Genomic DNA, 15,844 nt, shown 5'->3' with positions numbered 1-15,844 from the left:
AAAAACTTAAAAATCTGTATTGGTATTGGTTAAAAACTTAAAAATTCGTTTAATTATATCGAATTACGTTTAAAAATTTCCAAAAATATGTTTAAAGTTAAAAAAAAATATTTTTAATTATATCGAATCACGTTTAAAAATTTCGAAATACGTTTAAAAATTATTTTTTAAAAATCCAAATCTTTCAAGGTTTTCGAAAAAAAACAAAAAAACTAATCATATATGCATACATATATATATATATATATATATATATATATATATATATATATATATATATATATATACTAACCTCTGTGTGTGATTGAATGCGAATCAACGAATGTTCCTCACTTCTACCACATTTATTGTCATCAAAATCACTGAAATCCCCCATTTCTTTCAATCAAATCAATTAATTGCCTGCTCTAATCGGGAACCCATCCTACAGAACCTTATGTTTATTTTATAAAATTATTTTATATAATTGCTTGAATTAAAGTTCAAACTGCTCAAGTATCTTGGCTCAATTGTGCTCTAAAAAAACATTCATTTCGAACGCAACGAACTCACTGTTGATTTTATATGCTGGACCATTCCACTTGTGTGTTGATAAAACGTGTTATGTGTCAAATTCCTTCAATATCTGACTGTGTCTTATTTAGTCGGATATATATATATATATATATATATATATATATATATATATATATATATATATATATATATCTTAGCAGGACTTGTTTCTCGGCGTTGCCTGGGAATATCTAAAATATTATTTTAAAATATGTGAATTGCTAAATGTGAATTGCTAAGTACCTGTGAACTAGAATATATCACAAAGCCTGAACAGATTTCGTAAGAGAATACCGCCTAAAAATAGACTATGGTTATCATCGTATGTGATTCGCATAAAATATTGACTGTGAATAAACTGCTAAACATTTTACACGGATATTATTTATAAAATAACTGTAAACAAAAACATTTTACACAGATATTATTTATAAAATAATTGTAAACAAAATTTTTTTACACATATATTATTTATAAAATAATTGTAAACAAAAATTTTTTACACAGATATTATTTATAAAATAATTGTAAACAAAAAATGTTACACAGATATTATTTATAAAATAATTGTGAAAAAAATTTTTACACAGATATTATTTATAAAATATTTTAAACAAAAAATTTTTACACAGATATTATTTATAAAATAATTTTACACAAAAAAATTTTACACAGATATTATTTATAAAATATTTTAAACAAATTTTTTTACACAGATATTATTTATAAAATAATTGTAAACAAACATTTTTTTACACAGATATTATTTATAAAATAATTTTTAACGGTAAATAAGTGGTTTACTAGGAAAAGTAATGAAAGTTATCGACGGAATTGTTTTCGCAAATCAAATGAAAATATGATTATCTGGCCCGACAAAACATCCGTATTTTTGACAGACACTATTCTTGCCATTAAAATTCTTTTTATAGTTTAGGTGACTAATATAGGATATTTTAAATTTGGATTTCATGAAGTGATAAAAAAAATGTAATATGTACATAAGCAAAAATTTAGCTGACCGAAACGGGAATTTATAAACTGGTTAAACTGCCTGACAATTATCATTAATGAATAGTATTAGATAATTATTCATCTGATAATCTGATTTTATTAGAATTAGTAGAAGTTGTTTATTGAGAATGTATCCTGGAACAGTGAATGTGATTATTGTTTAAAAAAAGTGGATCAGTAAAGAGGTTGACTATTTATGCCTGGCTGTTCCTATTTACAATGCTTTCCCACGGGACAGAGTTAGACACCAGGGTCGTTTTTAACGTGGAGAAAAGGAACAAAAATTAAAAATTGTTTACGTCGTGAAGGACTTCTCCTCCACTAACAGAGAACGAGAAATTGAAGTGCAGCATCTGAAGAACAGATACTACACTGCGATCAGTGACAATTGGTATGAAGGGTTGCCCCAACATTGGCCAATGTCTTATATGTGGGGTTGCCCCACATGTGGTCTTTGATTGCAGTATCTGCCGGAATAGATACTACACTTTGAGGTATTTATTTGCTCTCCCACTGACCAAATTAGGCACATGACCGATTTTAAAGTGAGGAGTGAAGGGGAAATGGGGACCAACTCCCCGGGGAGTAGGGGAGCTGGATAGTGACAATTGGTATGAAGGGTTGCCCCTACATTGACCAAGGTCTTATATGTGGGGGAAACCCCACATATGGTCTTTGCCTACAATATCTGCCGGAACAGATGGTATTTATTTGCTCCCCCACTGAGCAAATTAGGCACAAGGCCGTTTTTAATGTGAGGTAAAAACCAGCTCCCCTAAAAGTAGGCAAAAAGGGGGCACTCTGGTTACCAAAAATAATAATTGTCCCAGTATAGAGGGTTTCCCCTCCATTGACTGGTACAAATTATCTTAAGTGCAGCATCTGCCGGAACAGATACTACACTTTGATCTTTAATAACAGACATTTGATCTTAACCAAAAAGGACAAGCAAAAAAGTGTTACCGACCGACCAACCAACCGACCGAGTGACTTATAGAGTCGCCCGCACGCGACTAAAAACCTCCAGGCTAGATTTTATCAAAGGCTTTGGGCACATCGAGCGTATCGCCTAAGCTTCACTCAATTATCCAGTGATAACATATGACCATTAAGATATCCTTAGTAGAATGAGCTTACCCAAATCAATGCTGTTGGTCAGAATAAAGGTAGGTATTTATGACGCGGTGGGGAACTATCGACGGATTGATTGATGATTCGAAAAGCGAGAAGAAACTGATGGAAGGATAATTTTGCGAAGGTTCAGTTCTTTTCAACTCTGGTATCACTGAGGTAATGTTCTATTTAGGGGAGAAATAAGATTCGGCAATGGATTTGTTGTAGAGTTTAGAGAGGACAAGGGCCAGCTCAGCAGAACATTTTTCTTACTGTAGCAAGGATAAGGTTAGAACATAATAGGTGTGATAATCAGATCAGCAAATGTGGCTACTGTCCTTAAAAGGAATTATTGGGAGGGGGCTTCGTTTGTGAAATTCAATATGGAATTTAAGGCGAAATATTAGGTAAGCAATTAAACTGTATCCGTTGCTGTGCAGGCGACAAAATTGTCTTTAGTCTTTTATTTCTTTTTTTTATGGAAATCGCCCCAGACAAGACATGAAGCCACTTGATGTAAGAAGTTAAAAAATTAGTATTTTTCAGCGATAATTTTTAGATCGAATAGATTTTGGCCCAGAAAACAACAATGTTTCTATCTTTATCAGAAACAATGCTCTTGGGGTGTGAGGACTAAAGGATAAAATAAAGGAAGCGAGAGTTACACAATTGCCGAAAATAAACCCCAAATCCACTTTCTGCTTTTCCTTTTTACCGAGTTTATTTGTAATCAAATTAATAAAAAACATTAGATGAAACATATAGGTACTTGTCGAGAATAGGATCACAAGAAAAGAACAAAGCTGCACAGCTTTATCATCAGTTTTTTTTTAAATTACATTTTCACCCCAAACAAGGCACATTGCCACTTTGGTGTAGAGGGCTACTATCAGGGGCAGCAACTACTGGGGCACTATGTTGGGATTTGGGCAGCAAAATGTCGGTTCACGTTACACTTGAACTTCTGCATGTCAGTACAGTTAGGGAAGCAGGGACAGGAATGGAATTCCAGAGTCTAGCGGTTCTGGGGAAGAAACTACTGGAGTAGAAAGATATTTTACATCTATGGATCTCTACTGTGTGGGGGTGGGATTTAGCTGCCTGTCGGGTTTGTCGAGGGTGTCTACATCGTGGGGGCACAAGTGTCTGCAGTTCGTCAGAGTATTCACCATTTTTTGCTATATCTGAAAACCGGCGATAGCGTATATTTAAAAGTGTTCTTTAATAAATAAATATATATACGGAAACAATGCAATACAATTTGGGCACTATGCTCTCTTTTAGTGGACAAGTATGTTTGCTGGGATCAAATTGTTTATAGTTATCTACGGGGTTGGAAACCTAAAAAAAATCCACATAAAAAAAAGGACTCGGACAAGATTAGAACCTGCATCTAAGAATAGGTAAAGTCAGAATAAACGCGCGTCCATCAAATCTACGCTGATTCGAAGTGTACAATGGCGTTCGGTTATATCTACAAACTGACCGACTGACCGATGGATATAGACACTTACTGGGACGAGTGGGCGTATCGACAAATCTTTTGGCAGAGAACTGAAATTATTTTGGATCTAAAATGAAATGCGTGTGGATTAGACACCCCCCTTTTAAAAAAGAAGGAAAAAAAGAGAATATGATATATCCGGTATGAGATATCCAAGATATTAAACAGTCTTATATATATATATATATATATATATATATATATATATATATATATATATATATATATATATATATATATATATATATATATATATATATATATATTAGAGGTTGATGCAAAAACAATGCCGTTTTTTTTACGTTTAACTTCAAAAGATCATAACTCCTTTCACAATAAACTTTATTAATCGAAATAAGAATCATTAGAATCGACAAATTTTTGCCAACGAGAAATAATATTTATTCCGTTAGCATAGAAATCCGGAGTTCTGGAAGAGATGAAGTCATTGAAGGCCGATTCGGTATCATCTCGGCCTTTGAAGAATTTTTCGCGCAGGAAGTTGTCGAGATGCTTGAAAAGGTGATAATCGGTGGGCGAGAAATCCTGTGAATATGTCTTTATTCGTTCAGCTTCTGCAGGGTCAGTTGAGCAACATTCGGGTGAACATTGTCATTGAGTGAATTGGTCCCTTCATATTAACCAATCTCGGGCACATACGTTGGAGCTTCTGGTGCATTTCGTCAATTTGTCGGCAAGTACTTCGCCGTAATCGATTCACCCGGATTCAAGAAGCTGTGATGGATGAGACCGGCCGCAGACCACCAAAAAGTCACCATAACCTTTTTTTAGTGCAATTTCTGCTTCGGGAAGTGTTGTGGTGTTTCTCCGGCATTCAACCACTGTGCCGAATATCGCCGTTTGTCGTAGAGGATCCACTTCTCATCACACGTCACAATCCGCTCGAGAAATGTGTTTATATATCTTTAACCCCATAGTGTTACAAAAAAAAACAAACTGTAGCAACGTCATAATTTGGAAAATTTTGAGGGAAATGTGCAATTATCCGACAGTTACAACTACTCCCAGGCCCACTCTGAGCCGGAGTCATAGTAAGTACGTGTGCTCCATCTGTGAAGTAATAGAAACTTTTATAGACTATTTCTTTAGTCTTTTTTTAGTGTTTGTTTACAAAATGTAACCCTACACAACCAGTCGAGAATAAGTTCTTGGTCTTTGTTGCTGCCAGGATGAGATATGGTGTTATTTAGTCATTGCACCCTTGAACATGGGCCAGCTCAGCGGAGCATTTTTCTTGCTATAACAAGGATAAGGTTAGAACATAATACAGACAAACGCAGTGGTATAATTAACAAAAATGTATTTACAAAAATATGTCACAGAGAGTATGCGTCCGATTCCGATTAGTCGTAATTGTATTTATTGTGTCTGCGTAAGTTCATTTATTCCTAAAATAGGCAGAGTAACTTACATCATAAACAATCGCAGTTGCTTTTCAAACGTAAACCTATCCACACTCATTGCCTGCACCGTTTTACGAGGCTTTTATCCATCTATGAGAATGAGTTAGAGCATTTCTCTGTCAAAACCGAATTTGAAATCGTGTCTTACCATCTGCAGAGCATACAAATAAATACATCGTTACTAAACAAATGGATGTCCGAATTAAATGCAAACCATATATTAACAGCATAACGACTTTTTTTTGTTGTCGTTCAATTCGTGAGGCACCCATTTATCATTCTTCTACGCAACAAGAACGACCCGTTTTTCGATCGGGTTGTGACTTGCGATGAAAAGTGGGTTCTTTACAACAACCGGCGACGCTCAGAACAGTTGTCAAACGCCGAGGAAGCGTCACAACACTTCCTGAAGCCAGAGTTGTACAAAAAGAAGGTCATGCAGACTGCTTGGTGGTCTGCAATCGGTCTCATCTATTACAGTTTTTGGAATGCAGGCGAAGAAGTTCTATCAACAAATGGATGAAATGCATCAGAAATCTTGGCAACAATATTCAGCATTAGTCAATAGAAAAGGCTCAATTGTCCACCACGACAATCCCCGACCGCACGTTGCTAAATCGACTCTGCAGAGGTTGAACGAATTGGGCTACGAAACTCTGTCTCATCCACCATACTCTCCAGACGTCTCACCTACTGACAACCACTTTTTCAAGCATCTCGACAACTTTCTGCATGATAAATGTTTCAGAAACTTAAGCGGCACACAACAACAACAAAAAATAAAATCTTCAGCGACTTCATTGGCACAAGAACGCAAGATTTTTACGTTATTGGCATAAATACACTTTTTTGCATTGGCAAAAGTGTTGATTCTATTATTCGATGAATAAATTTAGTTTGAGCCGAGATATGTTTATCTGAAAATTTTAATATTAAAAACAGCAAGTACTTTTTTGTCAACCTTATATATATATATATATATATATATATATATATATATATATATATATATAAGGTTGACATACAGTACTGTTTCCTTGTATCACAACTCATCAGTGCAGCTAGACATACACTTTTCCCCAGCTGTGGATCGAACCTAGTCGGCTGTTCACAGTTTTAGTTTTCCCAACGAACACAGCCGTTCGAAATTTAAAAAGCAAATATAGCCAAGTTTTATTTTAAATTTTATTATTAATAAATTCGGGTCCATTCCGTTTTTTTATATATGATGAATGCATATTTTTGAGATGAGGATTGAAAATTATTTTTTGTATTATTTGGACTATTATTCTCATCTTGTTTTTTTTTCACAACGTTTCAAAAAAAAAAACCCAAAAAAAAACCCAACCAAGATCAGAATAATAGTCCATATAATACAAAAAAAAAATCGATTACTTTTAGTTTAGAACCTTCTGGAAGCTAACAAAAAAAGAATACTTTTCTGTTCTGTTTTTATAGTCTCTAGAAAGGCTTTAAAACATTTTTATATTCTAATTGTAAAGTCATATTTTAGTTTTATATTATATAATATTTCATTATTATTATAAATTTATTCATTATTTATATTTTATATTTTATTATATAATATCTTAACTATTATTATATTAATATATTTAACTATATTAATAAATATTTGTATTATATTTTATATTTTGTATTATTATATAATATCTCAAGTATTATTAATATATATAACTATATTAATAAATATTTTTGTTATATTTTATATTTTATATTATTATATAATATTTTAAGTATTATTATTTTAATATAGTTAACTATAACAATAAATATTTGTATTATATTTTATATTATTATATAATATCTTAAGTATTACTATATTAATATATTTAACTATATTAATAAACTAGCGGTTGGTACCCGGCGTTGTCCAGGTTTTTAGATGCGTGTGTGGTTGGGGGTGGTAAAATGAAAACAAAGCGAAGTAAAAACCCTGCTTAAATATTATAAAAACAAACAATGTTAAAACTATAAAAAAAAAATCTTGAAAAAAAAACAATGAAAAAAATTAACGTGATGCAATACGAACGGTCTAGCATTGCCCGGGTGTTTGAAAAATCCAAAAAACTTTGATGGGGGGGTCAAACTCGAATTATTGAGGTGAAAGCGCAAAAAAAAAACACGAAAAAAACGTGATGAATTAACTAAAAAGTGAATTAAGTCAAATATCAATTACGCAGTGAACGAATTCTAAATGATTTTTTTTTGTTTTTTCGAATTCTAAATGGATTTATTTGTTTTAATTTTAATTTAAGTGTAATGCAAGTGAATTCACGATGTCGTTGCGTTGTAATAATAAACAGTAAAGAATGAATTCTTTGTGTAAAAATAAATGTTTATTTGAAAAAAATAATAAATAAAGGTACAGTTATATTTCAAGGTTTGAGTCGTTAAAACCGGAAGTAAAAACCGGTTAGTCCCGCAGGTTGCGTCTTACACTAACAAAAAGAAAAGCCAAAAGAAAACAATAATAATAATAATAATAATCGCGTTTTCTTTTTATATTTTTATTTTATTTAGGGTAAAATCAGAACGCATAAATCAGGGAAAGAAGATAAAAAACAAAAAAAAAAAAAACGGCATAAATAACCTTGTGCGATTCCAAACCGGTGTTACCTCGTACTGTTGCTTGTGAACGCATCCGATGCGGTGTAAATGGGGAGCGGGAAAAGGAGGAATTTAATAGAGAGAAAAGATGTTGCAACTTCCATTGAATCTAACCGGTTTTGGCAGTGAATTCTCACCGGGTAAAATATAGGAATGCACGGTTATCGAGGACGTGTAAGCTTAATAGGCCTATAACACACCCCAGATCCTGTGCTGAAGTTTGTGCACATTACATTTGCATGTAATGTCTTCATTTTTAAACTCACGCGGGGGAAAATGAGTTCATTTTATTTATATAGAATAGAAAGAAGAAGAAGCGAAGATAGATAGGTAGAATAGAAAGAAGATAGAATATATAGAAAGAAGATAGAATAGAAGAATAGATAGATAGAAGAAGAGAAGAAGATAGATGGAAGAATAGATAGATAGAAGAGAAGAAGATATTTGTATCATATTTATTATTATTTATTATATTTCGATAACTATATTATTATTTATGTAATGAATCGTATTTTTTTCATATTTTAAGAGAAAAATATGTCCTCTTATGACACGTTCTAAAAATAGTTATTTAAAACCTTTATTGAAAAGAAAATTAATATGCCTTTTTTAACAAAATATTAAAATATTTTTTCATATAATTAAACTTTCAGTAAGTCTAAGTTTTCAGCGTTTTGTAATTTATCGTCTGGCAGCGTCATGTCGGCTTTTTCCGCTAGCCGCCGAAAGATGCCGACGCGACCTTGGGTCAGGTTTTGGATCAGTGTCCATTTTGTTATTATTAAGAGCAATAATTTATATGCGTTTATGTTCTTCATCAAACTATGTTTTAGTTTTAGTTTTCAGACCTGCAGAAATCCACAATTTTTAGCCTTACCTATCGCAGATGAAGCTAAAATTTCACACCATGTCACTAATTGTTAAGGAGTACATAAATTACGAGAGGTCGGGTCAGAGAAGTGGGTATCGTGGAGCGGAGAGGAATGCCTATATGGGTATCGATTATTTGGGTGGAAATAAAAAAAATTCTACCATTTTTATCCTACCCAGACCGGATTTGAAATCATCATAATATCCTGTGAATCCGAAGATTCTATTGATGGCATTGGTTTCCCCGATATTTTTTTGGTTAGAATTCTTTCATGAAATACATCGGGTACTTACTAGAGTCACCACGTATAGGTTACCAATATTTTAAGTGAAAGTGATTTTTGTGGAAAGGAAAAGATTCGAACGTTGAACACTCAGGTTGTCAGTCTGTGTCGTTAACCAATGAATTAATGTCAGCTCTCAAGAATTCCGATACAAAGGATTAATTAAAAAGATGTTAAGTGTTTAGAAATTAAGCGATATTAAAACAATATTAGCATATATTATTATAAATAAGTGCCATAAGAAAGAGAAAGAGAAAGAGGGAGAGGGAAAGAGAGAAAGAGAGAAAGAGAGAGTTAAGACCTAGTGTGGATAAGGGAGAGAAAGTCAAATAAGGTTAGGAAGGGGTTAATATCTTAACATTAGTTTGAAAGATGGATGAAAATAAATATAGAAAATTAATATAGAAAATTAATATAGAAAATTAATATAGAAAACTAATATAGAAAATTAATATAGAAAATTGATATAGAAAATTAATATAGAAAATTAATATAGAAAATTAATATAGAAAACTAATATAGAAAATTAATATAGAAAATTGATATAGAAAATTAATATAGAAAATTGATATAGAAAATTAATATAGAAAATTAATATAGAAAATTAATATAGAAAATTGATATAGAAAATTAATATAGAAAATTAATATAGAAAATTAATATAGAAAATTGATATAGAAAATTAATATAGAAAATTAATATAGAAAATTAATATAGAAAATTAATATAGAAAATTAATATAGAAAATTGATATAGAAAATTGATATAGAAAATTGATATAGAAAATGTATATAAATTAATATAGAAAATTAATATAGAAAATTAATATAGAAAATTGATATAGAAAACTAATGTAGAAAATTAATGTAGAAAATTAATGTAGAAAATTGATATAGAAAATTAATATAGAAAATTGATATAGAAAATTAATATAGAAAATTGATATAGAAAATTAATATAGAAAATTGATATAGAAAATTAATATAAAAATTTATACAGAAAATTGATATAGGAAATTGATATAGAAAATCAATATAAAAAATTGATATAGAAAATTAATATAGAAAATTGATATAGAAAATTAATATAGAAAATTAATATACAAAATTAATATACAAAATTAATATACAAAATTGATATAGAAAACTAATGTAGAAAATTGATATAGAAAATTAATATAGAAAATTAATATAAAAAATTGATATAGAAAATTAATATAGAAAATTAATATAGAAAATTGATATAGAAAACTAATGTAGAAAATTAATATAGAAAATTAATATAGAAAATTAATATAAAAAATTGATATAGAAAATTAATATAGAAAATTAATATAGAAAATTGATATAGAAAATTAATATAGAAAATTAATATAGAAAATTAATATAAAAAATTGATATAGAAAACTAATATAGAAAATTGATATAGAAAATTAATATAGAAAATTAATATAGAAAATTAATATAGAAAATTAATATAGAAAACTAATATAGAAAATTGATATAGAAAATTGATATAGAAAATTAATATAGAAAATTGATATAGAAAATTAATATAGAAAATTGATATAGAAAATTAATATAGAAAATTAATATAGAAAACTAATGTAGAAAATTGATATAGAAAATTAATATAGAAAATTAATATAGAAAATTGATATAGAAAATTGATATAGAAAATTAATATAGAAAATTAATATAGAAATTAATATAGAAAACTAATATAGAAAATTAATATAGAAAATTGATATAGAAAACTAATATAGAAAATTAATATACAAAATTAATACAGAAAATTGATATAGGAAATTGATATAGAAAATTAATATAAAAAATTGATATAGAAAATTAATGTAGAAAATTGATATAGAAAATTAATGTAGAAAATAAATATAGAAAATTGATATAGAAAATTGATATAGAAAACTAATATAGAAAATTAATATAGAAAATTGATATAGAAAATTAATATAGAAAATTAATATAGAAAATTAATATAGAAAATTGATATAGAAAATTAATATAGAAAATTAATATAGAAAATTAATATAGAAAATTAATATAGAAAATTAATATAGAAAATTAATATAGAAAATTAATATAGAAAATTAATATAGAAAACTAATATAGAAAATTAATATAGAAAATTGATATAGAAAATTAATATAGAAAATTAATATAGAAAATTAATATAGAAAATTAATATAGAAAATTAATATAGAAAACTAATATAGAAAATTAATATAGAAAATTGATATAGAAAATTAATATAGAAAATTGATATAGAAAATTAATATAGAAAATTAATATAGAAAATTAATATAGAAAATTGATATAGAAAATTAATATAGAAAATTAATATAGAAAATTAATATAGAAAATTGATATAGAAAATTGATATAGAAAATTAATATAGAAAATTAATATAGAAGATTAATATAGAAAATTAATATAGAAAATTGATATAGAAAATTATTGCAGAAAACTAATATAGAAAATTGATACAGAAATTAATATAGAAAATTCGTATAGAAAATTCATACAGAAAATTAATATAGAAAATTGATATAGAAGATTAATATAGAAAATTAATATAGAAAATTGATATAGAAAATTAATGCAGAAAACTAATATAGAAAATTGATATAGAAATTAACACAGAAAATTCATATAAAAAATTCATACAGAAAATTAATATAGAAAACTAATATAGAAAAGTTATATAGAAGTATAAAAATGTAAAAAGTAAAAAATAAATATAAATGAAGTTTTAAAAAATGAAAATACAGAAGAGACAGACTTTAAACACGAAGTAGCTATCAAATAAATAAATCCAACTTCAGCTATCCCAAACTAAAAACGATTGTGGATAAAATGCTTTATTGGTTTTGCTATTCATATACGACAAATTAAGGCACGGCAAATGACTTTTGCTGATTTTTTATTCGTGTAATATTTAGGCACGACGTGTGAATGCACGACTAATTAAGGCAAGAGAAATTAAGGTAAGACAAATGGTTCCTATTGAGCTAAAATCTTTGTAAAAAATAAATGATTATACGAATCAAACATAAAAGTTAAAAGAAAAAAATATGTGTTTATTTTTTGTAAATTGTAGATGTTTGTATGGTAATTATTATATTAATAGTAAATGCTTACGAAAAATGACAATGAAAGGTAAATATAGCAACAAATTATTTCATTCCCCAAATCTCGGTTTGTCAGTCAATTTTTTTACAACGAACATGCCAATTCGTATAAGTTAAAATTTGTTGCTTTATGTTGTTTTTGATATAAGAATCCTAGGTTGCTCAAATGACGTGCTTAAACATCACATGAATAGAGAATCAGCAGGAGTCATTTGTCGTACCTTGTCGTGCCTTTGTTTGCCATACATGAATACTAAAACCCCTTACTTTAGTCATTGTCAGCGAAATAAAAGATGCTTCGTTGTAAGTAGGCGAAAGAATGGTTTTATGGAAGTATTTGAACACAGGGAAGTGATTATTGGCTGATTGTCAGTTGGTGGCATAAGCCCTCTCATCAGAATCTTAAATGCTAATCCTTCCTCACAATTGCAGTGGAGATGGTAACATCTTAGCGTCATAGCCATGCCACCTGGAACTCCGGTTCCTGACAAGGCCATCCACGATGGAGATGTTTATCATCAAGCGGCATTAGTGTAACAAAGCACGGACGCCCGTATGCAAATGCATATGAAATGCGAAATGATGTCATTGGTAAGGAAAAAGGAAAGACTATAAAAAAAAAGAGCTGACGTTCGAGAGAGCAGTCATCAGAGAAAGCGAGCACGTTCGAGAGCACGCCCGAGAGCACAGAGACACGTGGATGACATCCGATAAGACGATCACGTAAGAGACGTGGGTGACGTCACAACCGTAACGAGAAGTCACGCGTGGCGGGAGAATGAGGAAATAAATATCGTCGTTACAAGTGAGTTCGAATTATTCTTTGTCTTGGTTTCCTTTGCGACGTAGACTGCATACAATGTGCGGGTCCCGTTTGTAAACGTATGGGTAAGGTTACATTAGCACAACAGCCTGGCGAACATGACTCTAAGGAAAATCAAGGAATCGAAATATGTTTCTGTCGTCTTCTTGTCGTCTTCGCTTCTGCGTCTGTGAAGCAAGGACTTGTCGAGTTCGGAACCGTAAATCAATAAAATGGAGTTCGCAACGTTACTTCTTGTGTGTTTTGTGCCAAATCTTTCCCGACTTCGCATGTCACTACTGAGTCTTAATGTTCTCAGTGCCATGGATGAAAACTTGCATCTCTGTAGATTAATTAATGTCTCCATAATTGTTGCTTTAATACCTTATTGTAATGCACCTTCCTATTCCAGTAGCTTCTTTCCAAGGGCTGCAAGGTTGATGAATTCTCTTCCTGCTCACTGTTTGCTTCCTACCTACAGCTCTCGTCTTTTCAAAACTAAAATTAATTGCCATCTCCTGTCTTTTCAATAATCAGCTTTCGTTCTTGTTAGCTACTTACATCAAGTGACTTTATGCCTTGTCTCGAGTGATTTCCATAAAAAAGCATGCATCTAATGATACTAGATTAAACACGTGTCTTTTAAAATCCTAAAAGACTCTTTAAAATAGAATGTCTCGTATCAGATGGGAAGCCTTATTATCAGTGAAAACAAAAAGGTAAGTATACAAAACTAAATGTCAACAGGCATCTCTTGTCTTTGCAATAATTAGCTATCGTTCTTGTTAACTACTTACATCAAGTGGCTTCATGCCTCGTCTCGAACGATTTCCATCAAAACTAGGACCAGCATGGACTCTAAGAAGAATCTGACTTACTTATCAAATTATAAACACAATTACAAGCCCCACATTTCAAACTGTTCAATTCAATGGGCAAAACCGACACATTGTCTTTCTGATGGTTTAATCGAGTCTTTCCCTCGCAAAAAATCATGTCCTCCTCTTACAAGCCTCCTCCATTCAGGCCGGCATTTTGCCAGGATCTCCCAGTTCGGAATAGGAATCTTGAAAGCTTTAAGATCGCCTTTTATGCAATCCTTGAAGCGCTTCTTTGATCGATGTTGAGGACATTTCCCAGTCTTGAGCTTGCCGTAAAACAACTGTTTAGGTAATCTTACATCTTGTATCCGAACAACCGGTTTCTCATCAACATTACTTGCTCAAACACTCAGCCTTCTCGAAAATATCCGTGTCAGGTGTCAGTGACTGCCTTTTTACATTGAGAATTCACCTGAGTCATTTCTGATAGAATCTCTCGAGTTGTTTCAAGTGCCGACGTTGTGTTGTCCAACATTCAGATGAAAAAAGTAAAACAGAAAGTACACAGGTCGAGTAAACACTGATCTTGGTTTTGACAGAGATGCAACGATCACACGACTGCCGTTTTTCTAGTGTTCCAAATACTGTGCTAGCTTTCTGGATGCGAAGACGTATCTCCGCATCAAGAGACCCATCTCTGGAGACTGCTACCTAAGTACATAAATGTGTCCACAACATCCAGCCTAGTTTCCCCCACATAGACATTTGGTTCAATATATAGAGCACCAGGTGGAGGGGTGAACATCACTTTCGTCTTCTTAATACTTCTAATTAAGCCAAAGGCGTCACATGCTGCTGAAAAACAATCTATTATATTTTGCATATCGCACTCTGAATGAGACACAAAATCAGCATCATCAGCATAGAGTAATTCCCTAACTAGCCCTCCAAAGGTTTGTGACTTGACATTAAATCTTCTTAGATTAAATACTTTGCAAGGAGTCCTAAAGCGAAGAAAGACATCTTTATCGCAATCCTTAAATACGCGTGCAAGAAGTACTACAAAGTAAATTAAGAATAGAGTAGGAGCCAGAGTATCCCTCTGTTTCACCCCGTTGTCAACGGCAAACTCCCCAGATAACTGCCAGCTGAATGCAACACAAGCCTTCATATTTCTGTGGATTTCTTGTAACATCCTGACAAAGCTAGGGGGACATCCAATCTTCCCAAGAATTACCCACAAATCCTGTCTGTTTAAGGTATCGAACGCCTTTATGAGGTCCACGAATACTTGATGAAGTGATATATGTTGTTCAATACATTCTTCCTGCAGCTGCATTGCAGTAAATATCATATTCACAGTGCCTTTACTTTCAGTGAAACCGCATTGCACCTCAGGAATGATTAACGGGCAGATGTTTTCGATGAGCCTATCCAACAAGTCTCTCGCCAGCATCTTCCGTGCCGATTTAAGAATCGTTATCCCATACATACATACATACATACATACATACATACATACATACATACATACATACATACATGTACACCCATACACACCCCCATATATACATATATAGCTTGCTGTGTAGCGAGTACATATTGAAAGAGATGACGGGTGCATAATGGGGACATGCATATCGGGGACATGTATGACGGGACATGTATAACGGGGATAATA

General features: G+C 31.1%; 1 protein-coding gene across 1 annotated transcript; it reads right to left on the bottom strand.

Annotated features, from left to right (window-relative positions):
- Positions 1-14,845: 14,845 nt before the first annotated feature.
- On the bottom strand, positions 14,846-15,619 carry LOC145258046 (uncharacterized). The gene has a single exon (XM_080115771.1). The coding sequence runs from the start codon at positions 15,617-15,619 to the stop codon at positions 14,846-14,848; it is 774 nt and encodes a 257-aa protein (XP_079971897.1).
- Positions 15,620-15,844: the final 225 nt, after the last annotated feature.

This window comes from Euprymna scolopes, chromosome 33, assembly GCF_053919585.1.
Source record: "Euprymna scolopes isolate OS-2025 chromosome 33, ASM5391958v1, whole genome shotgun sequence".
NCBI classification, from domain to species: domain Eukaryota; kingdom Metazoa; phylum Mollusca; class Cephalopoda; order Sepiida; family Sepiolidae; genus Euprymna; species Euprymna scolopes.
This window is presented reverse-complemented; position numbering and strand designations above follow the sequence as displayed.

Bases quoted from the DNA above. Each gene is read 5' to 3' on its own strand.
- LOC145258046 (XM_080115771.1), bottom strand. From the start codon at position 15,619: ATGCTGGCGAGAGACTTGTTGGATAGGCTCATCGAAAACATCTGCCCG.